The sequence below is a fragment of the Nomascus leucogenys genome, chromosome 5 (assembly GCF_006542625.1).
Source record: "Nomascus leucogenys isolate Asia chromosome 5, Asia_NLE_v1, whole genome shotgun sequence".
In the NCBI taxonomy this organism is placed as follows: Eukaryota; Metazoa; Chordata; class Mammalia; order Primates; family Hylobatidae; genus Nomascus; species Nomascus leucogenys.
In genome coordinates this window covers 31,344,409-31,366,591 of record NC_044385.1, presented here as the reverse complement: position 1 = coordinate 31,366,591, position 22,183 = coordinate 31,344,409, and the positions used below count along the sequence as shown (strand labels likewise).

The 22,183-nt window shown below is 34.3% G+C and overlaps 1 protein-coding gene across 1 annotated transcript in view; it reads right to left on the bottom strand.

Moving 5' to 3' along the window:
• The window catches only part of USH2A (usherin), a 795,293-nt gene that overhangs the window by 179,254 nt on the left and 593,856 nt on the right, over positions 1-22,183 (bottom strand). Inside the window, exons 48-50 of the mRNA XM_012506628.2 lie at positions 17,090-17,288; positions 13,796-13,964; positions 1,392-1,610 (exon numbers count right to left, since the gene is read on the bottom strand). Of these exons, the coding sequence (XP_012362082.2) occupies positions 1,392-1,610; positions 13,796-13,964; positions 17,090-17,288 (587 nt within the window). The remainder of the gene's footprint in view (positions 1-1,391; positions 1,611-13,795; positions 13,965-17,089; positions 17,289-22,183) is intronic.

Below are 22,183 nucleotides of genomic sequence, written 5' to 3'. Positions count from 1 at the left end.
AAAGCAGCTGGTGACTTTAAGTGGAAGCCCATGCTCATTGACCACTGCAAAAACTCTAGGGCCCTTAATAATTATGCTAAATCTATTCTGCCTGTGCTTGTAAATGGAACAAAAAGGCTGTATGATTACATATCTATTTACAATATGGTTTACTATGTATTTTAAGCTCATTATTGAGACCTACTGCTCAGAAAAAAGATATTTCTTTTAAAATATTAATACTCACTGACAATGCATCTGGTCACCCAAGAGTTCTGATGGAAATAGACAAGAAAATTAATGTTTACATGCCTATTAACACAGCATAGGTCAAGCAGTCATTTTGACTTTCCAGTTTTATTATTTAAAAATACATTTTGTAAAGCTATAGCTGCCATAGATAGTAATTCCTCTGATGGATCTGGGCAAAGTAAATTGAAAACCTGGAAAGGATTCACCATTCTAGATGCAATTAAGAATATTCATGATTCATGGGAAGAAGTCAAAATATCAACATCAACAGGAGTTTAGAGGAAGTTGATTCCAACCCTCATGGATGACTAAGGGGTTTTAGACTCAAAATGGAAAAAATAACTGCAGATGTAGTGGAAATAGCAAGAGAACTGGAATGAGAAGTGAAGCCTGAAGAGGTAACTGAATTGCTGCAATCATAAAACTAACAGATAAGGAGTTGCTTCTTAGGGAGGAGCAAAGAAAGTGGCTTCTTGAGATGGAATCCATGCCTGGTGAAGATGCTGTGAACATTGACTTCACATTTTAATTTTCTTGTCTTTAAAAGCCCTACCTCCAATAACATAAATGTCAGGCCTCCCAAAATCTGGATCTGACTGTGTGGTATTTAGCAAGTGGAAACTAATGTCTAATATCTAATGTCTGAACTTCAGTTTCTTCATTTTTAAAATGTAGATAATTAATAGTACCTATCATGTAAGATTACTGTGAAGATTACTTGAGGTGATAATATATAAAATATTGGTACAGTGTCTGTTAGTATTCATTCAATGATACTTATTGTTATTTATATTAGTGTTAGCTTAATACGGTAGAATAAGGGAGTATAAGAATTATAACAAAATATCATTATAATAATTTTGTATGCTATTTGCTAGGAAATATTCTTTTCATTCATAACCAATGCATTCACGTGTGGGATTTTTTTTGGAGGACATGACCTTTTGAAGAGGAAAAAAATTGATGTGTTTTTATGAAATACATGAGATACATGTAAAAATTGGGAGATTACATTGTTAAACAACATGTTCCTAATTATTGCATTAGATATAACCAATGTGAGCTTTAATTACTTATTTGTTTTATTTCAAGGGCAAATTTCTCACTCTCTCTGCTTCTCAGATCCTCCATCTACTGAAAGGTAGACCTGGGCCCCTTACCTGGAAGGCGATTGTACACCACTCCTTCTTCTCCACCACAACACTCTAAATCGTTGCTCACAATCTGTCTGCCACAGCACTTCTGGCCATGGCCATCATGAAGCCTCCCAGCACAGCAAATCTGGTTTCCTGAGGTGGAGTACGGCATTCTGCCACAGCAGGAATCACCAATGCCAACAGAAACCCGATTGTGCTGTTCATCTGGACAGCATACTTCACCTGTCAATTTAGGACAATAATAATCATTACATCAGTTAAAAAAAATATGCTACGACTCACAATTAACTTTTATCACAATCATCTTGCAGATCCCAACTGATTGACAGAATTACTAAAGAGAATAATATCATATTGGAGTTGCAAAATTTCCAAATGACTCCAGAGTTTTTGTGTATAAACGTGTGTCAGATCAGATACACACATGGCAACTTACAGGTAAGTCTATGTTGCCTATTTCCTCACCATCAGGTCTGGTGACATGGACTATGTGGCATTATAGAAAAACATCTAGGAATACTTTTTTGTTCTGTGTAATTTTCTTTTGGAAAGTAGAATGGATTCAAAAACCAACTATTGATAAATTTATACTGCTTACAATTATAATTTCCTTAACCAAACTATATTTGTGCAACCAAACAAAATACTCCCATGGGGAAGGTTAATTACATGAGAGGAAGTAAAAAATACCGTATTTAAGTCAGTGTACTAGTACTTCTCTGGGCTATGTCACACACTGAATTTTACTACATTTCTCTTCACATGACAGTCTGGGAAATGGGATAAGAATAAGATAATCCAGCAGGTGTGGTGCTTTACACCTGTCATCCCAGCACTTTGGGAGGCCTAGGCGGGTGGATAACTTGAGGCCAGGAGTTCCAGACCAGCCTGGCCAACATGGTGAAACCCCATCTCTACTAAAAATAAAAAAATTAGCCAGGCTTGGTGGTGCATGCCTGTAGTCCCAGCTACTCGAGAGGCTGAGGCACGAGAATTGCTTGAACCCGGGAGGCAGGAGGCAGAGTGTGCAGTGAGCCAGGATTGTTTCACTGCACTCCAGCCTGGGCATGTCTAAAAAACAAAAACAAACAAACAAAAAACCAAAAAACAGAATTAGATAATCTTTTGCCTGGTACCTTAAAATCAAAGGACCCAAATACTCTAAATACCAAGAGTTAGCTTGTTTGTTTGGTATAAAGACAACTCTAAAAGACAGAAAATTTTGTAAATGGCTTCTCTTAAGGATACCTTCAAAGGAACTAATAAAAAATTGGTGGATCTGAAATCCAAGCTTCATTTCTCTTCTCTATCTCATGACCCCACTGTGGTTGTCTTCCCTCGTGGCCCTCTGAACCCTGACTTCCTGCTCTCTTTTGTCCTGCTCCTCCTCTTCTTCCTACACCTCCAACAGACCTTCTTCCCTTTTCTCTACCATTCTTTCTTGAACATATCTTTTTCCCTGGACAATATCTGTTCGTTACATCTTATAAGGTATGTGAGTATGATGACCAATCTGGTGGGTCTTATGGCCTTCATCCATGGTCCAGGTAAGATTTCTATAATCCAGTTAATGACTTGTCAAGCTTTCTTAAGAAATGGCACAAATTCACTGAAGAATTTAGGACTGCCTTAGGGATTTATAGTCCTGGACTTCTTCTCAATTAGTTCACCTTTCGGTGAGCCCTGGATATCCTAAAATTTGTTTAGTAAAAGCAAGATGTATTGTTTACCAAAATGATATAAAAATATGGGACAATATTTAACTAAACATAGATATATAAGGAGTATAAAAAATAGGACAATAACTCTTAGCAGCTATCCTTGAGATCTTTTCTGCCCAAATTTATTGGCCAAAAATCCATCTCACTAGATGAAATGAGCAAATTACTAGAAACATACAACTTACCAAAGAAACTATAAGAAAAAAGTTAAAATCAATAGCTCTCATGAATATTGATGCAAAAATCTTCAATAAAATACTAGCAAACTGAATTCAAAAGCACATTAAAATGATTCTGCAACATGACCAAGCGGGATATATCCCTGGAATACCAGGATGGGTCAATATATGAAAATTTAATCAATGTAACACATTATATCAATAGAACAAAGGGGAAAAAAAAGAAACACATGATTATCTCAGTTGATGTAGAACAAATATTTGACAAAATTCAACCTTTCATTATAAATCCACTCAAGAAAATAGGAATAGATGAAAACTGCCTCAACATAATCAAGAGTATATGTGAAAAACCTATACCTAATGTCATACTCAATGGTGAAAGACTGAAAACTTTTCCTCTAAAATCAGAAACAAGAGAAGGATGCTACCCTTTGCCACTTGTATTCTACATAATATTGGATATTATGGCTAGAGCAATTAGGCAAGAGAAAAAAATAAAAGGCATCTAAATTGAAAGGGAAGAAGCAAAACTATGTGTTCTCAGACAACGTGACATCATATAGAGAAAACTCTAAAGATTCTAAAAAAACCTGTTACAACTAATAAACAAATTCAGCACAGTATTGGGATACAAAGTCAGCATAGAAAAACCAGGTATGTTTCTATACACTAAGAATGAACAATCTGAAAATAAAATTAATTAAGATAATTTCATTTACAATAACATCAAATAAATGAAAGACTTAAGAATGAGCTTACCAAGAAAGTGAAAGGCTGGAATACTACAAAATGTTGTTGAAAGAAATTAAAGAAGACAACCAAATGGAAGAACATCCCATGTTTATGGATTGGAAGCCTTAATATTGTTAAGGTGCCAATACTGCTGAAGTGATCTACAGAATCAATTCAATCCCTATCAAAATCCCAATGCTTTTTGCAGAAACAGAAGAAGCCATTATAAAATTCACATGGAATCTCAAAAAACTCCAAATAGTCAAAACAACATTGAAAAAGAACGAAGGTGGAGATCTCACACTTTCTGATTTCAAAACTTACTGCAAAGTTGCAGTAATCAAAAGTGTGTTACTGGTACAAAGACAGACATATAGACACAGAACAGAGATCCTAAAAATGAAACTTTGCATATATGGGCAAATGATTTTCAACAAAAGTGCCAAGACCATTTAATGGGGAAAGGACCTTTTTTAAAAAAAATAATGTTGGAAAAGTTGAATATCCACGTGTCAAAGAATGGTATTGAACCCTTACTTTATACCATATACCAAAACTAACTCAAAATGGATCAAAGATCTAGATGTAAAAGCTAAAACATAAAATTCTTAGAAGAAAGCAAAGGGGAAATTTCATGACATTGGGTCTGCCAATGATTTCTTGGCTATGACACTGAAAGCACAAGCAATAAGGAAAAAAGATGAATTGGATTCATCATAATTAATATTAATAACTTTTTGGCATCAAAGAATACTATCAACAAAGTGAAAAGGCAACTCATGAGAAAATATATTAAAATTATATATCTGATAAGGAAGTAGTATCCAGAATGTATAAAGAACTTCTATAACTCAAAAACATAAAACAAAGACCTTATTTTTTAAATGGGCAAATAACTTTAATAGACATTTTATTCCAAAGAAGATATACAAATAGCCAATAAACACATGAAAATGTGCTCAATATTAATAATAAGTAGAGAAATGCAAATCAAAACCACAATGAGATACCACTTGATACTCATTAGGGTAGTTATAAAAAACATAAAATAACAAACATCAGCAAGAATATGGAGAAACTGGCACACTTATGCATTGTTGGGAATATAAAATGTTAAAATGTTCCACAAAACAGTATGGCAGTTCTTAAAAAGAAAATTAAACACAGAATTACCATATGATCCAGCAATTCCACTTCTGGGTATAAACCCAAAAGAATTGAAAACAGGAGATTGAACAGAAATTTGTACATTTATACATCAATGTTTATGGCAGCTTTAACCATAATAGTCACTAGGCAGAAATAACCCCAATGTCTGCTGATGAATAAATGAATACAAAAGTGTTATATACATGCAGTGAGACATTATTCAACCTTAAAAAGGAATAAAATCCTGACACATATGACAACATGAATGGCCTTTGAAAATGTGCTAAGTGTAATAAGCCAGACACAAAAAGACAAATACTGTATGATTCCAATTATATTAGGTACCTAGAGTAGTCAAATTCATAGAGACCAAAAATAGAATGGTGGTTTCCAGGGGTTGAAGATAATGGGGAGTGGAAAGTTAGTGCTTAATGGAAACAGAGTCTGAGCTTGAGAAAATAAAAGTTCTAGAGATGGATGGTGGTAATGATTGTAAAACAATGTGAATGTACTCAATGCCACTGAACTGTGTGCTTAAAAAATGGTTAAAATGATAAATTTTATGTTGTGTATATTTTACCCCAAAAAAGTCCTGTAAACAAGGAAAAAATAAATCCATGCCTGGCTTCAGAGACCACTTAACTACCACCTTCCAGAATACTCTAGTCTCAAGATCAGTGAAGAAGGTATCATAACTTCCCATAAAACAGAAGATAAGACAGTAGATTGTCCTTTCCTTCTAAATTACAAGAGCTTGCTAAGCACTTAGAAGATACTTTGGCTCAGAAAAAGGAAAAAAAATTCAGACCACATTAATAGCTTTTGGGATTAAGCAATTAGATAAAGTCACGAATGAGGACACCTCTATGTCTAGTCTACACAAAAATGACCTTCAATATTGTAAGGGACACTGGGAGAACGCCTACTCTGCCTTTATTAGTGTATCTTAGAAAGACACAATGAAAAAAGAAAAGGACAAACTGACAAAACAGCACCTCTCTGTGAAAGTAGCTGCTCTCATCTATCCATAACTGCCCTTGACATAGAAAGAGAGAAATCTCTATGCAATTGTAAAAATAGAAGATTGATACTGGCGGTAGGTATATTATCTACCAAAAACCCTTCTAATTTTCCATTATCCCTTTCTAGGAATAACCAAATGTCTCAGCGGTAGACATATCCAATAATTTTCAGATTCTGCCTTTTTCTTTTCTTTCTCTTGAATCAACACATTTTTTGTTTAGTAATTCTACTTCAGTGCGTCTGTTGAGAAGAGATGCACTTAGTAAATGAGATACCAGCATTAAATGTGGACCTGAAAGTCTCTTTCTGTAACTCCCAGGAGAAGAATTCCTGGTCTATAATTTGGTGGTAGCACCAGCTAATTACCTGATGCCTTTGTGATCAACATCTCTGACTTTGAATGTGTCTCTAAGATCCTCTGGGGCAAAAACTGCTCAGATGTGGGATTCATACACGATGCTAACCCCTTAAATATGTCTATCAATTTGGCTATGCATTTCTTGAAACTGGCCCAAAATCTACTAAAAAGAACAATATTTAATAACTTGGTCCATTGTATCTACAGAAAGTTACCTCACTTGGCATAATACCTGATTATCCCCTGTACCAGTCCTTGTAGTTCAATGTTCACTCTATCAAAATGATAAGACTTGTGTACCACTTTGTACAAGATTTAAGTGTCACTAACAAGATTGCACTCCCCCATTTCCCTGTAGTTCCCAATACTAATACCATCCTACTGCCACTCCCTGAGGCAGCTGCTTAATTTATAGCAAATCTATACTTAGCATTTTTTTCATATATTCTTGCACTCAGGCTCACAGTATCTTTTTTGTTGCATTTGTGACAGTTATTCCCCAAGAGTTTACAACAATGCTTTCTTAATTCTCACAATTGCTTAACCATTTCCTTACTATGGTAAGCACAACATGGCCTCCCAAAGACGTCCACATCCTAATCCCTGGAACCTGTGACTATGTTATGTTACATGGCAAAGGGGAATGAAGACAACAGATGTGATTAAGTTTAATAATATGAAGTGAGAAAGGCTCAACTGGTCATTGTTGGCCTGGAAAATGGAAGGGGTCCACAAGCCAAAGAATGTGAGCAGCCTCTGCAAGGTGGAAAAGGCAAGAAAATGGATTCTCTCCTCCAGAAGGGAATGCAGTTCTTGTTGATTTCTTGGTTTTAGCTCAGTGAGACCCATTTCAAACTTTCGATATTGAGACGTATAAGGTAAGTTTGTGTGGTTTTAAGCCACAGCGTTTCTGGTAATGAGTTATAGCAGCAATAGGAAACAAACTGAGCGATATTTAATTTCCTCTATAAGATTCAACTGTTGTACAATATGTGAATGATCATCTGTCATGCTCTCCAGATAGTCTTGAAAAATTGATTCCCTCTATTTGTCAATAGTGGTAGCATACAATCAACATAAAGTCTCTAAATGTCAATTTTGTCAGAACAAAGTGCTTTTTCTGGGACCTAAATTCTAGGCTGTGACATTTTGCAAAATGGAAAGTCTTTTTCTCCTCAAAGTTTGGAAACTTTTCATGACTTTCCCTGGCTGGTTGCTAAAAGTCAACCTAGAGAATTCCTTGGCCTCATAGAATCAACAAAGATTTCATAGGATCTCAAAGGTCATTAGATGTTTGAATCTTAGCTTTTGGGAACTGGCTATCCCTTTATATGATCTGATGAAAGTGGACACCCCTGAGTCCTTGCTCTGGAAAGATTCATTAGAAACTTTGTCATTTAAAGGAGGCCTGTTAGCCCTCTTTACTCATATGCTCCTCAATTACTAAACATTTTTTTTCTATTTAGATATAAAAGATTGGGTTAGCTTTGGGTATTCTAACTCAGCGGCCCAATGGACATCAGAAACATTAATACTCTGCTAATATTACTAAAGTTACTTAATGAAGGTCAAACAACTAAGAGGTGAAAGAAATGGGATATGGAGCCAGGCAGTTTGACTCCAGAACCAATATCTTATCCACTAATTATTCAGCATCAAACCACTGAAACACTACACAAAACTTATTCTTTCATAAGAATGTGATCATGTAAAATATTACTTGAAATAGTCATCACTGACTAAGACATTTTTGCTTTCTTTTAAAGGTAGGGATGTTCATTGTAATTTTAATGGAAATATATTTGCTATCTTACTGTTCTACTAACATATGAGAAAAATATATTAAGTCACTTATACACAGTCATCACATTATTATAAAACACAACATCTCTAGGAGCTCAACCTAAAATTTAATCACGAAAATTCCTATTTTGACTAGCTGAGTGTCTTGGTCATGTTTCTATGTCCCATTTTTCCTATGTGTAAAATGGAAATAGTCTTTTAAAAATATTTCATTTAAAAATATTATTCAGGACCATTAGTTTTTTTGGGTGCACATTTCCATGAATTTTAATGAAGAAACACCATCAGGATACAAAAGAGTTTCATCACCCCCCAGAACACCCTCATGCTATCCCTGTATAGTCACATTCCCTTCCCATCCATTACCCTTGGCAATTGTCGACTTTTTTCTCCAAAACTATGGCTTGTCTTGTATAGTATGTCATGTAAATGCAGTCTCACAGTTGGTAGCTTTTTGAGACTGGCTTCTTTCACTGGGCATGATATCTTCTTGGCACTTATCAATACTTTGTTCTTTTTTATTGCTACATAGTATTCCTTTGTTCCACAGTTTGTCCATTTACTCACTTAGGGACATTTGAATTGTTTCCAGGTTTTGGCAGTAATGATTACAGCTGCTGTAAACACTCATGTACAGGTTTTTGTGTAAACATAAATATGCTTTTCTCTAGGGTAAATATCCAGGAGTGGATCAAGATATACTCAGGATTTTCTCAAAATATGAATTTCTAGAATTCAGGAGACAGTTGGCTTAGTCAATTATCTTTGAAAGGATTCTATAATATGGTATCTCTAAGTAAAAGGGAACTTAGTAAAAGTTTCCCTGATGATGCTACCAGAGACCAGTGAAGGAGCAACGAGCTTATTGTAAACAGTAAAGTTACTGTATTTGTTATCTTCCTCTGGGTAAAATAATTCTATTTGGTCTGAAATGTAGTTGCCATATTTTTTGTCTTCACAGTCAGAGAACATAATGTCCCTCTTTGGTAAACTTTAAGATAATGTATCCCATGGTACAGGGCAACATCAGTTAATTAAACACCACTTAGGACAACGGTGAGCTTAGAGGAAACGTAGTATACACATCTACATGGGGAAAGCCAACACTTTTTTTTAAAGCCTCTTTTGAGCATAACAAATGTTAATTGGTTGAGATATTTTAGTTATATCTTTCTGAATCCCTCAGAATCTTATTTAGTTACTGACAGAAGAAAAGGCTTCAAAAAAAAAGATGTGGATTATATCAATAAGAAATAAAACTAATTTTTTTTTCCTCAAAGAAGAGCTATTAGACATAAGATACAAGGATCAGTCACCTTCTCATTAACCTCTCAAAATGAATCTATTTCAGGCCAGGCTTGAAAATGTTTTCTCTCTAAAAACTACCATGCAGTCTAACAGTTAATTGTTATTCTTATCAAAGAATGACCCACATTAACATTTACTCGGGGTCATTAGCATATTTATAAAAAAGGGAGAGAAATGAACATTCTTTCCTCTTCTGCTCTTTGTTATGGGGTGTTATGGAAGAAAGTCATGAGAAAAAAAATAAAGTACGTTATTTACCAATATTTCAGACTAATCTATAAATATCAAAATGCCTATACCCATCTTGGTCTTGAACTGGCAGACCAGTGACCAGATTTAAATCACATTTAGATGCAACAGGATTTGGGACCATTGCGCTTTTTTTCCCCTCAATGTAACCAGTGTTAAACTAGTTAACAAAGACCACAGGGCTGAGGACAGAGGTCACAAAATAATCTCTTCATTTAGGTACAGTGAGATTAATGATTGGAGCAAAACACTCTGATTATTTCATGAGATTGCTTTTTTCCTTTTCTCGACACCAGGATAGGCATTCTAATGCTATGAAAAATGAACTACTTAAAAAAGAATCAAAATTTGGGGGCATGCTCAATGGTTTAGTAGATATTAAAATGCTTTAGGTGTGCAGAAACATGTATTTATACATACAGACAATAAATATTTTTTAAACCCTTGGTCTAAAAATTAATTATTAAAAGGCTTATATAATATCAGTGACAACTTCTGAGCTTCCATGAGTTATTTCATTTTTAAGAAAAATGTTAAATTTTATTTTGAAACCTAACAAAAGTAGATTGTGCTGTCAGTTCAAAATCTGACTACTTGTGTTAGCATTGAGAAAGTCACGGGCCAGTCTCCTGAGTTAGTGAAGATGTAACTAAGAATTTTTCATTAGTTTTAAGGGACAGAGGATATTTTGTAGAGTTTGAATAGTTTGTTGCAAATCATCACATAAAAATTTTAATGTGATGTGGAAATGAAAACACTATTACTTAGTTCCATGATCAACTTGGTCTACTGGTGTGAAGAATGGTAGGAATTGAACAACACAAAACGTCCATCTGATCACTGTAATTATAATTTTATAGCAATTATTTGTAAACAGAGGCAGATATGAACCATACATGAAAATTCCCCAAATTTAAGTTACTTCGAGAAAGTAAAGCATTTAACAGTATTTGATCCATTGTTGACATTGTGAGCTGTAGTATGAAGAAGTTTAACAGTTTTCTACAAAATCCTTATTTCCATATATATTTTTACTTTCTCTTACATGGAAAATCTGGTTTACTAGAACTTATTCAATTTTGAAATATTTTTGATAGAGAATAATAAATAATAGCACTGCTATAAAAACATATTTTTTTTCTATTAACTATAAGGAAAAATAATGAGTGAAGGTTCTCTGCCTTGAGTAAACTTGAGCAGTATTTAATCAGGACACCTGAAACCACCTTTGCAAAAATTATGACAGTAAGAAAATTCTGACACTGGAAAATTATGACAGTGAAAGAAATGTGACCTAACCAATTCCATCTTGCTTCTAGCCTCCAAGCTACCCTTGTCCATTCCTGGGCATAGGCCAAGATAACTATGAGAGGTGTTTAGTTTAACTTTGAAACAATCATGATAGTCCTTTCCTGAAACAAACTTGCTCCTTGCTTGGGGGGCAGAGCACCTTTGTAAAATTAACAAATTAGCCACAAGGAACTATGGCTCAGGTGTTCATGCCACCAGATGCCACATGATTCCTAACCTTTCCAACTGCTTCCATAGATAACATCACTATCGTAAAACCTAAGATTGGTGTTCAAGGTATTTTTCACACTCTTTATCCTGATAGACTAGCTAGTATCACCCAGACCAGTAAACTGGCTCATCTGATCCTGTAGTCCCCATCTAGGAACTGACTAAGGGCGAGAAGACAGCTCTGACTCCCTATAATTTTAACCCCAACCAATAAGCATTCCCCATTCCCTAGCCCTATGCCTACTGCACTATCCTAAAAAAACCCTGGGTTGGGCCAGGCGTGGTGGCTCACACCTGTAATCCTAGCACTTTGGGAGGCCAAGGCAGGCAGATCATCTGAGGTTGAGAGTTCGAGACCACCCTGACCAACATGGAGAAAACCCGTCTCTATTGAAAATACAAAATTAGCTGGGTGTGGTGGCACATGCCTGTAATTACAGCTACTCAGGAGGCTGAGGCAGGAGAATCACTTGAACCTGGGAGGTGGAGTTTGCAGTGAGCCAGAGATCATGCCATTGCACTCCAGCCTGGGCAACAAGAGCGAAACTCCATCGCAAAACAAACAAATAAAAAACAAACAAAAAACAAAAACCAACAAAAAAAAACCCCTACGGTTTTTTTTTTTTTTGAGACAGAGTCTTACTCTGTTGCCCAGGCTGGAGTGCAGTGGCACAATCTTGGCTCACTGCAACCTCTGCCTCCCAGATTCAAGCAATTCTCCTGCCTCGGCCTCCTGAGTAGCTGGGATTACAGGCACTGCCACACGCCCAGCTAATTTTTTGTATTGTTTACAAGAGATGGGGTTTCGCCACGTTGGCCAGGCTGGTCTTGATCGCCCGACTTCAGGTGATCCACCCACCTCGGCCTCCCAAAGTGCTGGGGTTATAGGCATGAGCCACCGTGCCCAGACAGATCCTAGGTTTTGAATTTTCTGGGAGACTGTTTTGAGTAAAATCTCCTGTTCTGCTTAGCTGGCTCTGCATTTATTAAGCTCTTTCTCTATTGCAATACCACTGTTTTGGTAAATTGGCTCTATCTGTGCAATGGGCAAGATGAACCCATCAGGTGATTGCACACCTTCTATATTTGCCCTAGTATTTTGCAAAACAGACACTGGATTAGACAGTGTCTCATTTCACACGCCTTGGATGGATATAGTTATACTGAACATAAAGTACATGAACCAGATGTTGGGCATAAATTTCACCCTAAACTAGATATCTCAAAGTATTCAGCTTTCCTACGGCCTCCAAAAAACTTGTCTTTCTTGTCTTTCTCCTATATCCATTTCCTGCTCTTTAAAGAAGATATCGGTATCAAACTTAAGTAACAGAAAAAAGTTTGTATTCTCAATTACTTTTGTATTCTCAATTACTTTTGGAGGATAAATTGTAACTGACAGTGGTAGTAATGAAGAAGTTTAGGAGTCTTAAATAGTCCTTTTAAAAAAATTATCAACAGAGGTTGATGCTTTTTGGTTAAAGAGGCAGTAAAGTACTCAAAAGAGCATAGATTTAGGAGAGACATACTTATATTCACATTTTAGTTCTTTCACTTCTATTCACATCTGTGAATCTGGATATGTTATCGATCCTCTCTAAAACAGTTTCCTTACTTGTAAACTGCCTTGTATAATACCAGCTTCCTGGAGTTGTGAAGATTCTATAAGGTATCCTATGTAAAGTTTTCAATACAGAGCCTGTGAGAGACTTGGTACTTTAAAAATGGCAGTTGTTATTAGCATCATTCCCAATTATATTCACTAGGCATTGTTTTATGTAGTTGAAATTTGAAGCAAAATTGCTAGCTAAGTTGGCTAATACTAAAAAGGGATGAAGGAAAAAATCCAGTTTGCTACCCTTTGCAGCATTCTTCCTTCCCTTGCCTGATTTATAATGATGAGAGAGAATACTGCCAGTGGCCTAGAATTCTGAGACAAATGAAACTTGCAGTTACAATCTATCCAAGAACAATGCATGTGTAGTTCAGATTAGAAATGGAGGAAGTGGGGAACACCTTCATGGAGTGGAACAGTCAGCAATTCACATATTTAATAGTGAAAATATATAGTCATGTTAATAAAGCCACAAGATAAAAGGAGTTAGCCATATCTCCAGATTTATTTCTTTATGTAGTAGATATTGTAAATTCCTTCTGTTCTCTCATTTTCTAATATTTAGCCTTGCTTATATTTTAACAAAGCAGAAGGAAGAAATAGTATTTAGAGCAGGCCATTGGCTATGCGTTTGTGGTTCAATTTTTGTCGAGGGGGAGGTGTTTGAAATAGTTCACTGACATGAACCGTGTGTTTATGTTTTCAGGTTCCCAAAGTTTTTGAGTACACCTGGAAATAATCCTCACCTGGTAGAATTCTAGCGTAATACCCAGAGCAGCACTGATGATTTGGTTGTGCCTCCTGTATTCGGCCACCACAACAAACTCCAGTAGAATTCAGAACAAACGGGATATACTTTTCTTCACAACAGCGGTGTCCAGGCTTGGGGTTATAGAGCACTCCGTTACAACAAACCTGAAAGTTTGAAATCAGTTTTAAAGAAATGTCAGTTTAGTTAAGAGTATTATGCCACTGTATCTCATGTAATATAATTATTTTCTTATAAGGCATGGAAGATCTGAGACCATATTACTCATATTTCGTTGGTTTAAAAATGTATTTTCCAGGATCATTCAAATTTTATAAATGTTATTTGATAGAATGCAGCTTTTTTGAAGTCTTCAACCATGCTTTGTGCTCTATTATAATACTATATTATAATATAGTATTTTAATATATTATAATATAGTATTTAATATTTATAATATATAAATTTTATATAATAAAATAAGATATAAGATGTATATCTTATATCTTATACATATACATATGTATATATACATAAGATATACATCTTTTATTATATAAAATTTTATAATAAAAATAGATATATTTAAATATATGTTTACATATAAGTATATATGTATTTCAAATACATACAATTTTTATTATATAAAATTTTAATAATGCCTTAAGCAAAGTCTTATTCTTATTGTTGGCATTAAAGAGGCAACACAGGTATTGCAGTGAAAGACAACAGAGGAAGTTAATTAAATTAAAAAAATTGTAAATTTCATTTGGGGCTAGGTATGAATATATATTTTCTAGCATGAAAGATTGGAGAGAAGTAGGAAAGAGACTTTCATTGTAGGTCTAAAGGTGAGTGAGTTCTCACGAGATTTGATGGTTTAAAAGTATTTGATGGCAGCTCTCCCCATCGCTCTCTCTCCCTCCTGCCATCACATGAAGAAGGTCCGTGCTTCCCCTTCACCTTTGGCCATGATTGTAAGTTTCCTGAGGCCTCCCAGTCATGCTTCCTGTTAAGTCTGAAGAACTGTGAGCCAAGCCTCTTTTCTTCATAAATTACTCAGTCTCAGGTAATTCTTTATAGCACTGTGAAAACGAACTAATACACCTGGGAACATGTTAGAAATGCAAGTTTTCACAGCCAAATCTAAACCTACTGAATCAGAATCTCTGGGGCTAGAGTTATGAGATACTAGGTTTTAACAATGCCCCCAGGTCTTATGTTCACTGGGATTTGTGAACCATGGCTGTCATCTTATGGTAAAGCTTGTTTAAGTATTTTGGGAAACATTAATGTTTACAGTGATTTAGCCAAAAAGCTTTTAAAGCCTCAATAAAAGTCTCTTTTCTACTTCTCTCCAATCTTTCATGCTAGGAAATGTGTGTTAGTACCTAATCCCAAACTGAAATTAAAAATTTTTTTTTTGAAACTTAACTGACATCCTTTATTCTCTTTTACTGCAATACCTGTGTTGCCTCTTTAATCTCAACAATAAAAATAAGACTTTGTTTAAGGCATTATTAAATAGTGTATCTCATTTTATTGTAATAATGTATAACATTTGCATTATAAGAATAACCAAATGTGATGTTTCTTTTCAAGACTATGAGGTGAGATTTGCACACGCGTGTTTTCTGAAGGCTAACTTTTGCTTCCCTATTCATCAATTTACATTTATTTTCTATAAAAGGTGACCTGTATGATTTTTTTTGTACAGTAGATTTGTCTTAATCATTTTTAAATTGATTTAAAATTAAACTAACCAGTTCTTTGTCATTCACTGAATTTAGGAATGTTACACCAACCAGTCACTTATTTGGTACAAAGCTTCATTAAATTTTTTCAAAAGTTACAAAAAGCAGTTTCTGAAATCACAGCATAAAGAAAGGTAGAAGTAATTTTATAAATAATTTTAGCCTAAACATAGGTAAATATTATTCTGTTAATACTTTATTAATATTTTTCTTCATCTCATTAATTTTTCTTCACCCTATCACAGGTATATTTTAATTTAATATGAACATTTTAAGAACATCTACCTTTTGATCTTTTAGAATAAACTTAAATTGAAACATTATCTTTACTAGTTTTACTCTACTTAGCTTTGATTTTACCACTAAAGTTATAGGGTTGAAACTTATCAAATCCATTATACAAACCTAAACTACTATGACAGTTTCTGGCCAGAATCAGTTTTTACTTTGATGAAGCACATTGTTTTCTGCACTCCACAAACTTTAAATCATTTATTCATATGTCTATACAACTATTCTCTCTTTGTCCACTTTGTAACGGATAATAAAAATTAAAATAATAGAAGCAAAGAAAAAAATTGAGAAGTGAATTCTGTATTTTGCCAACATTTTTCCAAGTTTTTTTTAAATGGAGGATATGTTTAATGGGCAAATTTATTTTAGTATTTTTCTTCTCAGAAATCCCAAATTTAATTTTATACAAATATGTTCATCAGATGTATGTATTTAAATATGTGCATACTTAATGGCATAAAATGATGTCAAACTTAGGCATAATGATAATTTTAGAGTGTAAGTATCAAAAAATGCACAGTTAGTAACTGCTGGCTTTATGCATTTCTTAGACGATAACTACTGCTAAACTTGTGTCAGCCATAATAATTTGTATTTTGATCCATATTGCTTCAGTAACTCACTTTCTTAATTATGATGTTCTTTTGCAGTAAGTCTTATCAATTTAGTAGTAGCTTTAGCCATTCAATGTGTGACGCTGTTGTTGACAAATAGGAACATTATTTCATTATATAAAATTCTACCTTCAAACTAAGGATTTTGTGTTGTTTGTCAATAAAAGTAATTTACAAACTCCTCTGTCTGGCTGTATTATTGATCTGATTTCTAAACCGCATCTAATATGAACATTAATCTGCAAATGACTATAATGCTAAAATATTTCTGACAAATCATAAAATGTCCTCCTCACAGTTACTCATCAGTGCCATATAAACAAACACCTATTTGTAGCTGAAAAGATCTGTTGTAAAGAAAATTTTAAGTCACTCAGTCAAATACAAATTTGGGATGTACCCTATTCTAATAAGTTTATATTTCTTGTGAAGATGATAAAAAATGGGAAGGCTAAAGTTCTCATGAGGGTGATAATGATTTTTGTAAGCATCCTTTCTTTTCCGTGGAGTCTTCTTCATAGAGTAGTGGAAATATTGATCATAATACATCGTGGTGTGAGAAGCTAATAATTTCACTTGGACTCTTGAGTGAGAAAAACATAGTTCACTGACTAGTTAGAAAAGACTTACCTTAGCTTCAGGAGAATAGCAAATGTGTCCACAGATATATTCAGGTTTTTGACACCTCACTGCCTTGCAGAGCTCATCACTCTGGTCCTGCACTAACTTTTGAGTTTTAGGGCATGGATACCATGTTTTCCATAGGAGATCATATCCAAGAATGATGCCATTTGGCTTCTGTGGAGACACCCAATCAATTTGAAGAGATCTGCAACAGATAGAATAATCAATACTTCTGAAAAGACACTATTTAACATTGATGCTATCAGTCTTAAGTAAAAAGTGGCAGCAATAGATACTAATATATATATATATAATTATATATATTATCATATATTTTCAAATCAATCAAAATTATGTTAGCTTTTGGAAGAATAACACATGGTGTGAGGGGGTTTATTACTTTAAGTTTCAAAGACAAGAAGCAAGTGTCATATGGCTAATCAGGAAAATCAGAGCATTTTGTTTGGTAAGCAAAGATAAGACATACATGACTTGGTAAAGAAGGTGGCAACTTAATGCCTACTTCTAACCTGCTTCTCCTTTGCCTTACCTTACCTAGGAGTTGTGATATGAACCATAACTGCTCAGAGATGCCGCGGGAACACCATGATGGGATTCCTATGGAGGTTCCTAGGAAATTTTAGCTTTCTTGAAATAGCTGCCACCTTCTCCTTTCCTCTTTCTTTCTGCTAAACGTGATGTCTACAACTTCAGCAATCATCTTTCAGTTATTTGAGAAAGGCCAAAACAGTCAAAAAGATGCCGCCATTATCTTTGGCATTGGTGAACCAACGCCAACAACTATCCACAGCGGACTCTTGAACAAAATAAATTTGAACTGTGCAGATCCACTTACATGTAGATTTTCTTCCACCTCTGCCACTTGTGAGACAGCAAGGCCAACTTTTCCTCTTTCTTCTCCTACTTAGCTTACTCAATATAATGATAACGAGGATGAAGACTTTTATAATGATCTACTTCCACTTAATGAATAGTAAATATATTTTCTCTTATGATTTTCTTAATAACATTTTCTTTTCTTTAGCTTACTTATGGTAAGAATATAGTATAAATATATATACAAACTATGTTTTAATCAGTTTTTTATGTTATCATTAAGGCTTCTGGTCAACAGTAGGCTATTAGCAGTTAAATTTTGGGACAAAAGTTATATGCAGATTTTTGACTGGGTGGGGATCAGCAGTCCTAACCCCTGCATTGTTCAAGAGTCAACTATATATCTAGAGCTATTTACGTAAATCTCTTTTGTCAGGTGTTTTGTTACTTGCAGCCAAAATAAATGCCCAAATTGAGAAATTTTATAGTCACTAACTTATTTAAAACATACTTTGCTTAATTTTTTGACTCTCCTAAATAGATTCTTTTTTTTTCAATAACTCTTTAACTAGCATGGTCTGACATGATTTTTGGTGAAAAATATAGAACTTAAAGATTCCCATATGAAATATGTTTACATTGTCATGTTCTTAAAGAAAATGTTTGATTTTAAAAAACTGAGTGATAATTTCGATTTAAACCCAAGTAGAAAGTTTTTATGAGAGGCAGGGTTTAGTATACAATGAAGGTATAACATCTGATCAAAACTTTACTGCATTTTCAATAATCTATTAATATTTCATTTGCTGCAGCAAATGAGGTCAGAACATAAAGCTGTTCACAGAGGAGACAACCCCGAATAAAATGATTTGGTCTCAGGTTAATGTTATAGAACTTAAATTCTGCACTTAGGTCTACTTGCCAGAAAAATACTGCCTAGACCACACATCTATGCTATCTTTAGTATTTGCTTAATAATCTCTACAAGAAGACAGTAGTTAAAGTTTTTAATAAAGCCCCAGAGATTTGAACATGACATATTCTTGCAGTGTAGCACAGCAAAGAAAACCCCCTTTTTGTGAAACACAAGGTAAATATAAAAATTATAATGATTTTTTTGTTCTCATTGTTTTCAAAAACATGGGTGAAACTCTGAGATTCAAGATTCGTTCTTTTTTTATGATTCTAGAATTTCTAGCCATAAAAATTAACTAATCACAAATATCTGTAGGGTACATTTTACATATAAAGCATTAGTGTTCCCATATATACTTTGGAATAAAGCAAGCACATAAGAACCTTGTCCTTCTACTTCAAAAGTTAAACAATAAAAATCTCACAACTTATGTTGGATGCTTTTTTGCTACCGTGTAAAATAACATTTCAACTATACCTTTCATTTTAAGGCAAAATATGTCTTTGCAGGCCAAATTACTGAACCCTATCAGAATTCCAAGTGACGTCACATATTAGGAATTCAATTAAGCCCAAATATTTATGTTAAAAAGTGGCAGTCAAGATAAACCTCGACATTTTAATAGACTGCTAAAAAAAGAAAATTATTATTTCAGTTTTGTGGAGGTACAAACAACACATTCAGTAATAAAACTCTGTAGATAGCAAATTAATGTCACCTATGAGAGAACAGTCTCATAGGTGACTTGTATAGCCACAGCTATTATTCTAAAGTCTTTATCCAACTTTCAAAATTAATTCCACATTCTGCAGATACCTCTTTTGTATTCTCTGCATAATCAACTACAGAAAAGATTACATTTAAGTGACATTCAAGAGTTTGACTTATCCACAAAAGCTCGTGAACTAGTAAAGTCTAGAAAATCCCATGCAGAGCACATTCCATGCCATTATAACTTCTCTTTCTTGTGCAACGTAACTGTTAAGTGAGACAGCCTATATTTTCAGCGAGAACATGAACAGTTTGCTTTTGAGGATTTAATCAAGTACACGAAGGAAAATGGTTAAGAAGAGAAGTGGGTTTAACATCTGTACATTTCTCATTAGAGCCAACTGGAGAGACAATTGAAACTCCTTTGGTTGCTGATCTGAAAATGAAAGGCATCTTTGAGAAATATGCATCATTATTAGCGGGATTAATTGTTTCATTGCTTTGATGTTGAAGAGTAAAATGGAACATTCTTCAATCCCAGGAATAAATGTTAAATATTGGAGAAAAAGAGGTGAAGATATTTTTGGGCACTCATGCATAAACATAAACAGATTGCAAATATTCAAATGAATTTTTTTTGGTAGACTTGTTCACGAAATAACTGTTACAGTTTTTTTAGAATTTAAAGTAATAGGAACTGAAATTTAAGATACCTTAATATAATTTCTGATAAAAGTCACCATGTCTACACACATTTTTTCCCTCTCAAATCTTTGGGTTACATTTTCTCATATTTTCTTGTTCCTTCGCACACACACGCACACACACACACACACCCCACATACACACAACATTGTGGATTATACATTGCAAAGTCTCTAGGTTGAATTGTCTTCCTCTGAAAGTAACGGTCTTTACTAGCAGTCAGTTAAATTACAGGTGGATTACAATCTTGGGGAAGCCTGGAGTTTAAAAAAATATATTTTAATCAATACATAATAGATGTACGTATTTAGGGTCCATGTGAGAATTTAATACATTCATATAATTTGTAAAGAACAAATCAATGTAATTGGCATATCTATCACCTTAAATATTTGTCTTTTCTTTATGCTAACAACATTTAAATTATTCCCTTCTAGCTATTGTGAAATATGTAAAAGATATTGTAAACTATAAATCACCTTACTGATCTATCAAATACTAGGTATTATCTCTTCATTGAAACTGTAAATTTATATCCATTAATCAATCTATCTCCCCACGACCCTTTCAGGCCTCTGGTAATCACCAATCTACTCTCTACCTTCATGAGGTTCACTTTTTATCTCCAACATATGAAAGAGAACATGCAACGTTTGTCTTTCTATGCCTGACTTATTTCACTTAACATAATGACCTCCAGTTCCATCCATTTTGCTGTAAATAATAGGAGTTAAGTCTTTTTTTATGGCGGAATAAGAGTCCATTGTGTATATGTACCACATTTTCTTTATCCATTCATTCATGATGAGCACTTAGGTTGATTTCATATTTTGGCTATTGTGAATAGCACTGCAACAAACATGGGAGTACAGGTGTCTTTTCAATATATTGTTTTCCTTTCTTTTGGATATACGCCCAGTAGTGAATTGCTACATTATACAGTAGTTCAATTTTTAGTTTCATGAGGAACCCCCATACAATATTCTATAGTGGCTGTACGAATTTACATTCCCACCAACAGTGTAAATAGAGTTCCCCTTTCTCCACATCTTCACCAGCATCCATTATTTCCTGCTTTTTTGTTTTATCAAAGCCATTTTATCTGGTTGACATAATATTTCATTATGGTTTTGAGTTGCAATTCTCATCTCTTTGGTGATGTCGAACATTTTTTCATATACCTGTTGGCCATTTGTATGTCTTCTGAATAGGCAATAGGCAATATAAATGCCTATTCAGATCATTTGCCCGTTTTTAATCAGATGTTTTGTTTTTATTTTGCCAACGAGTTGTTTAAGCTATTTGTATATCCCAATTATTAATTCATTGTCAGATAGATAGTTTGCAAGTATTTTCTCCCATTCTATGGTGTGTCTATTCACTTTGCTAATTGTTTCCTTTGTTGTGCAGAAGCTTTTTAGCTTGATGTAATCCCATTTTTCTGTTTTTGCTTCTCTTGCCAGTGTTTTTGAGATCTCACACAAATGCCTTTGTCTAGATCATGTCTGGGAGCATCTCCCCAATGTTTTCTTCTGTTGGCTTTACAGTTTCAGGTCTTAGACTTAAGTATTTAATCCATTTTGAGGTGATCCTTGAATGTGGCAAGAGATAGGGGTCTAGTTTCATTCTTCTGCATATGGGTATCTAGTTTTCCCAGCACCATTTATTAAAAAGACTGTTTCCTCATGGCAAGTTCTTGGTTCCGTTGTTAAAAATGAGTTGTCTGTAAATGCATGGATTTATACCTGGGTTCTCTATTCTATTCCATTGGTTTATGTGTCTGTTTTTATGCCAATACCATGTTGATTTGGTTTCTTTAGGTTTGTGCTATATTTTGAAGTCAGTAGTGTAATGCCTCCAGCTTTGTCTTTTTTTTACTCAGATTGCTTCAGCTATTCTGGGTGTTTTGTGGTTCCATATAAATTTTAGAA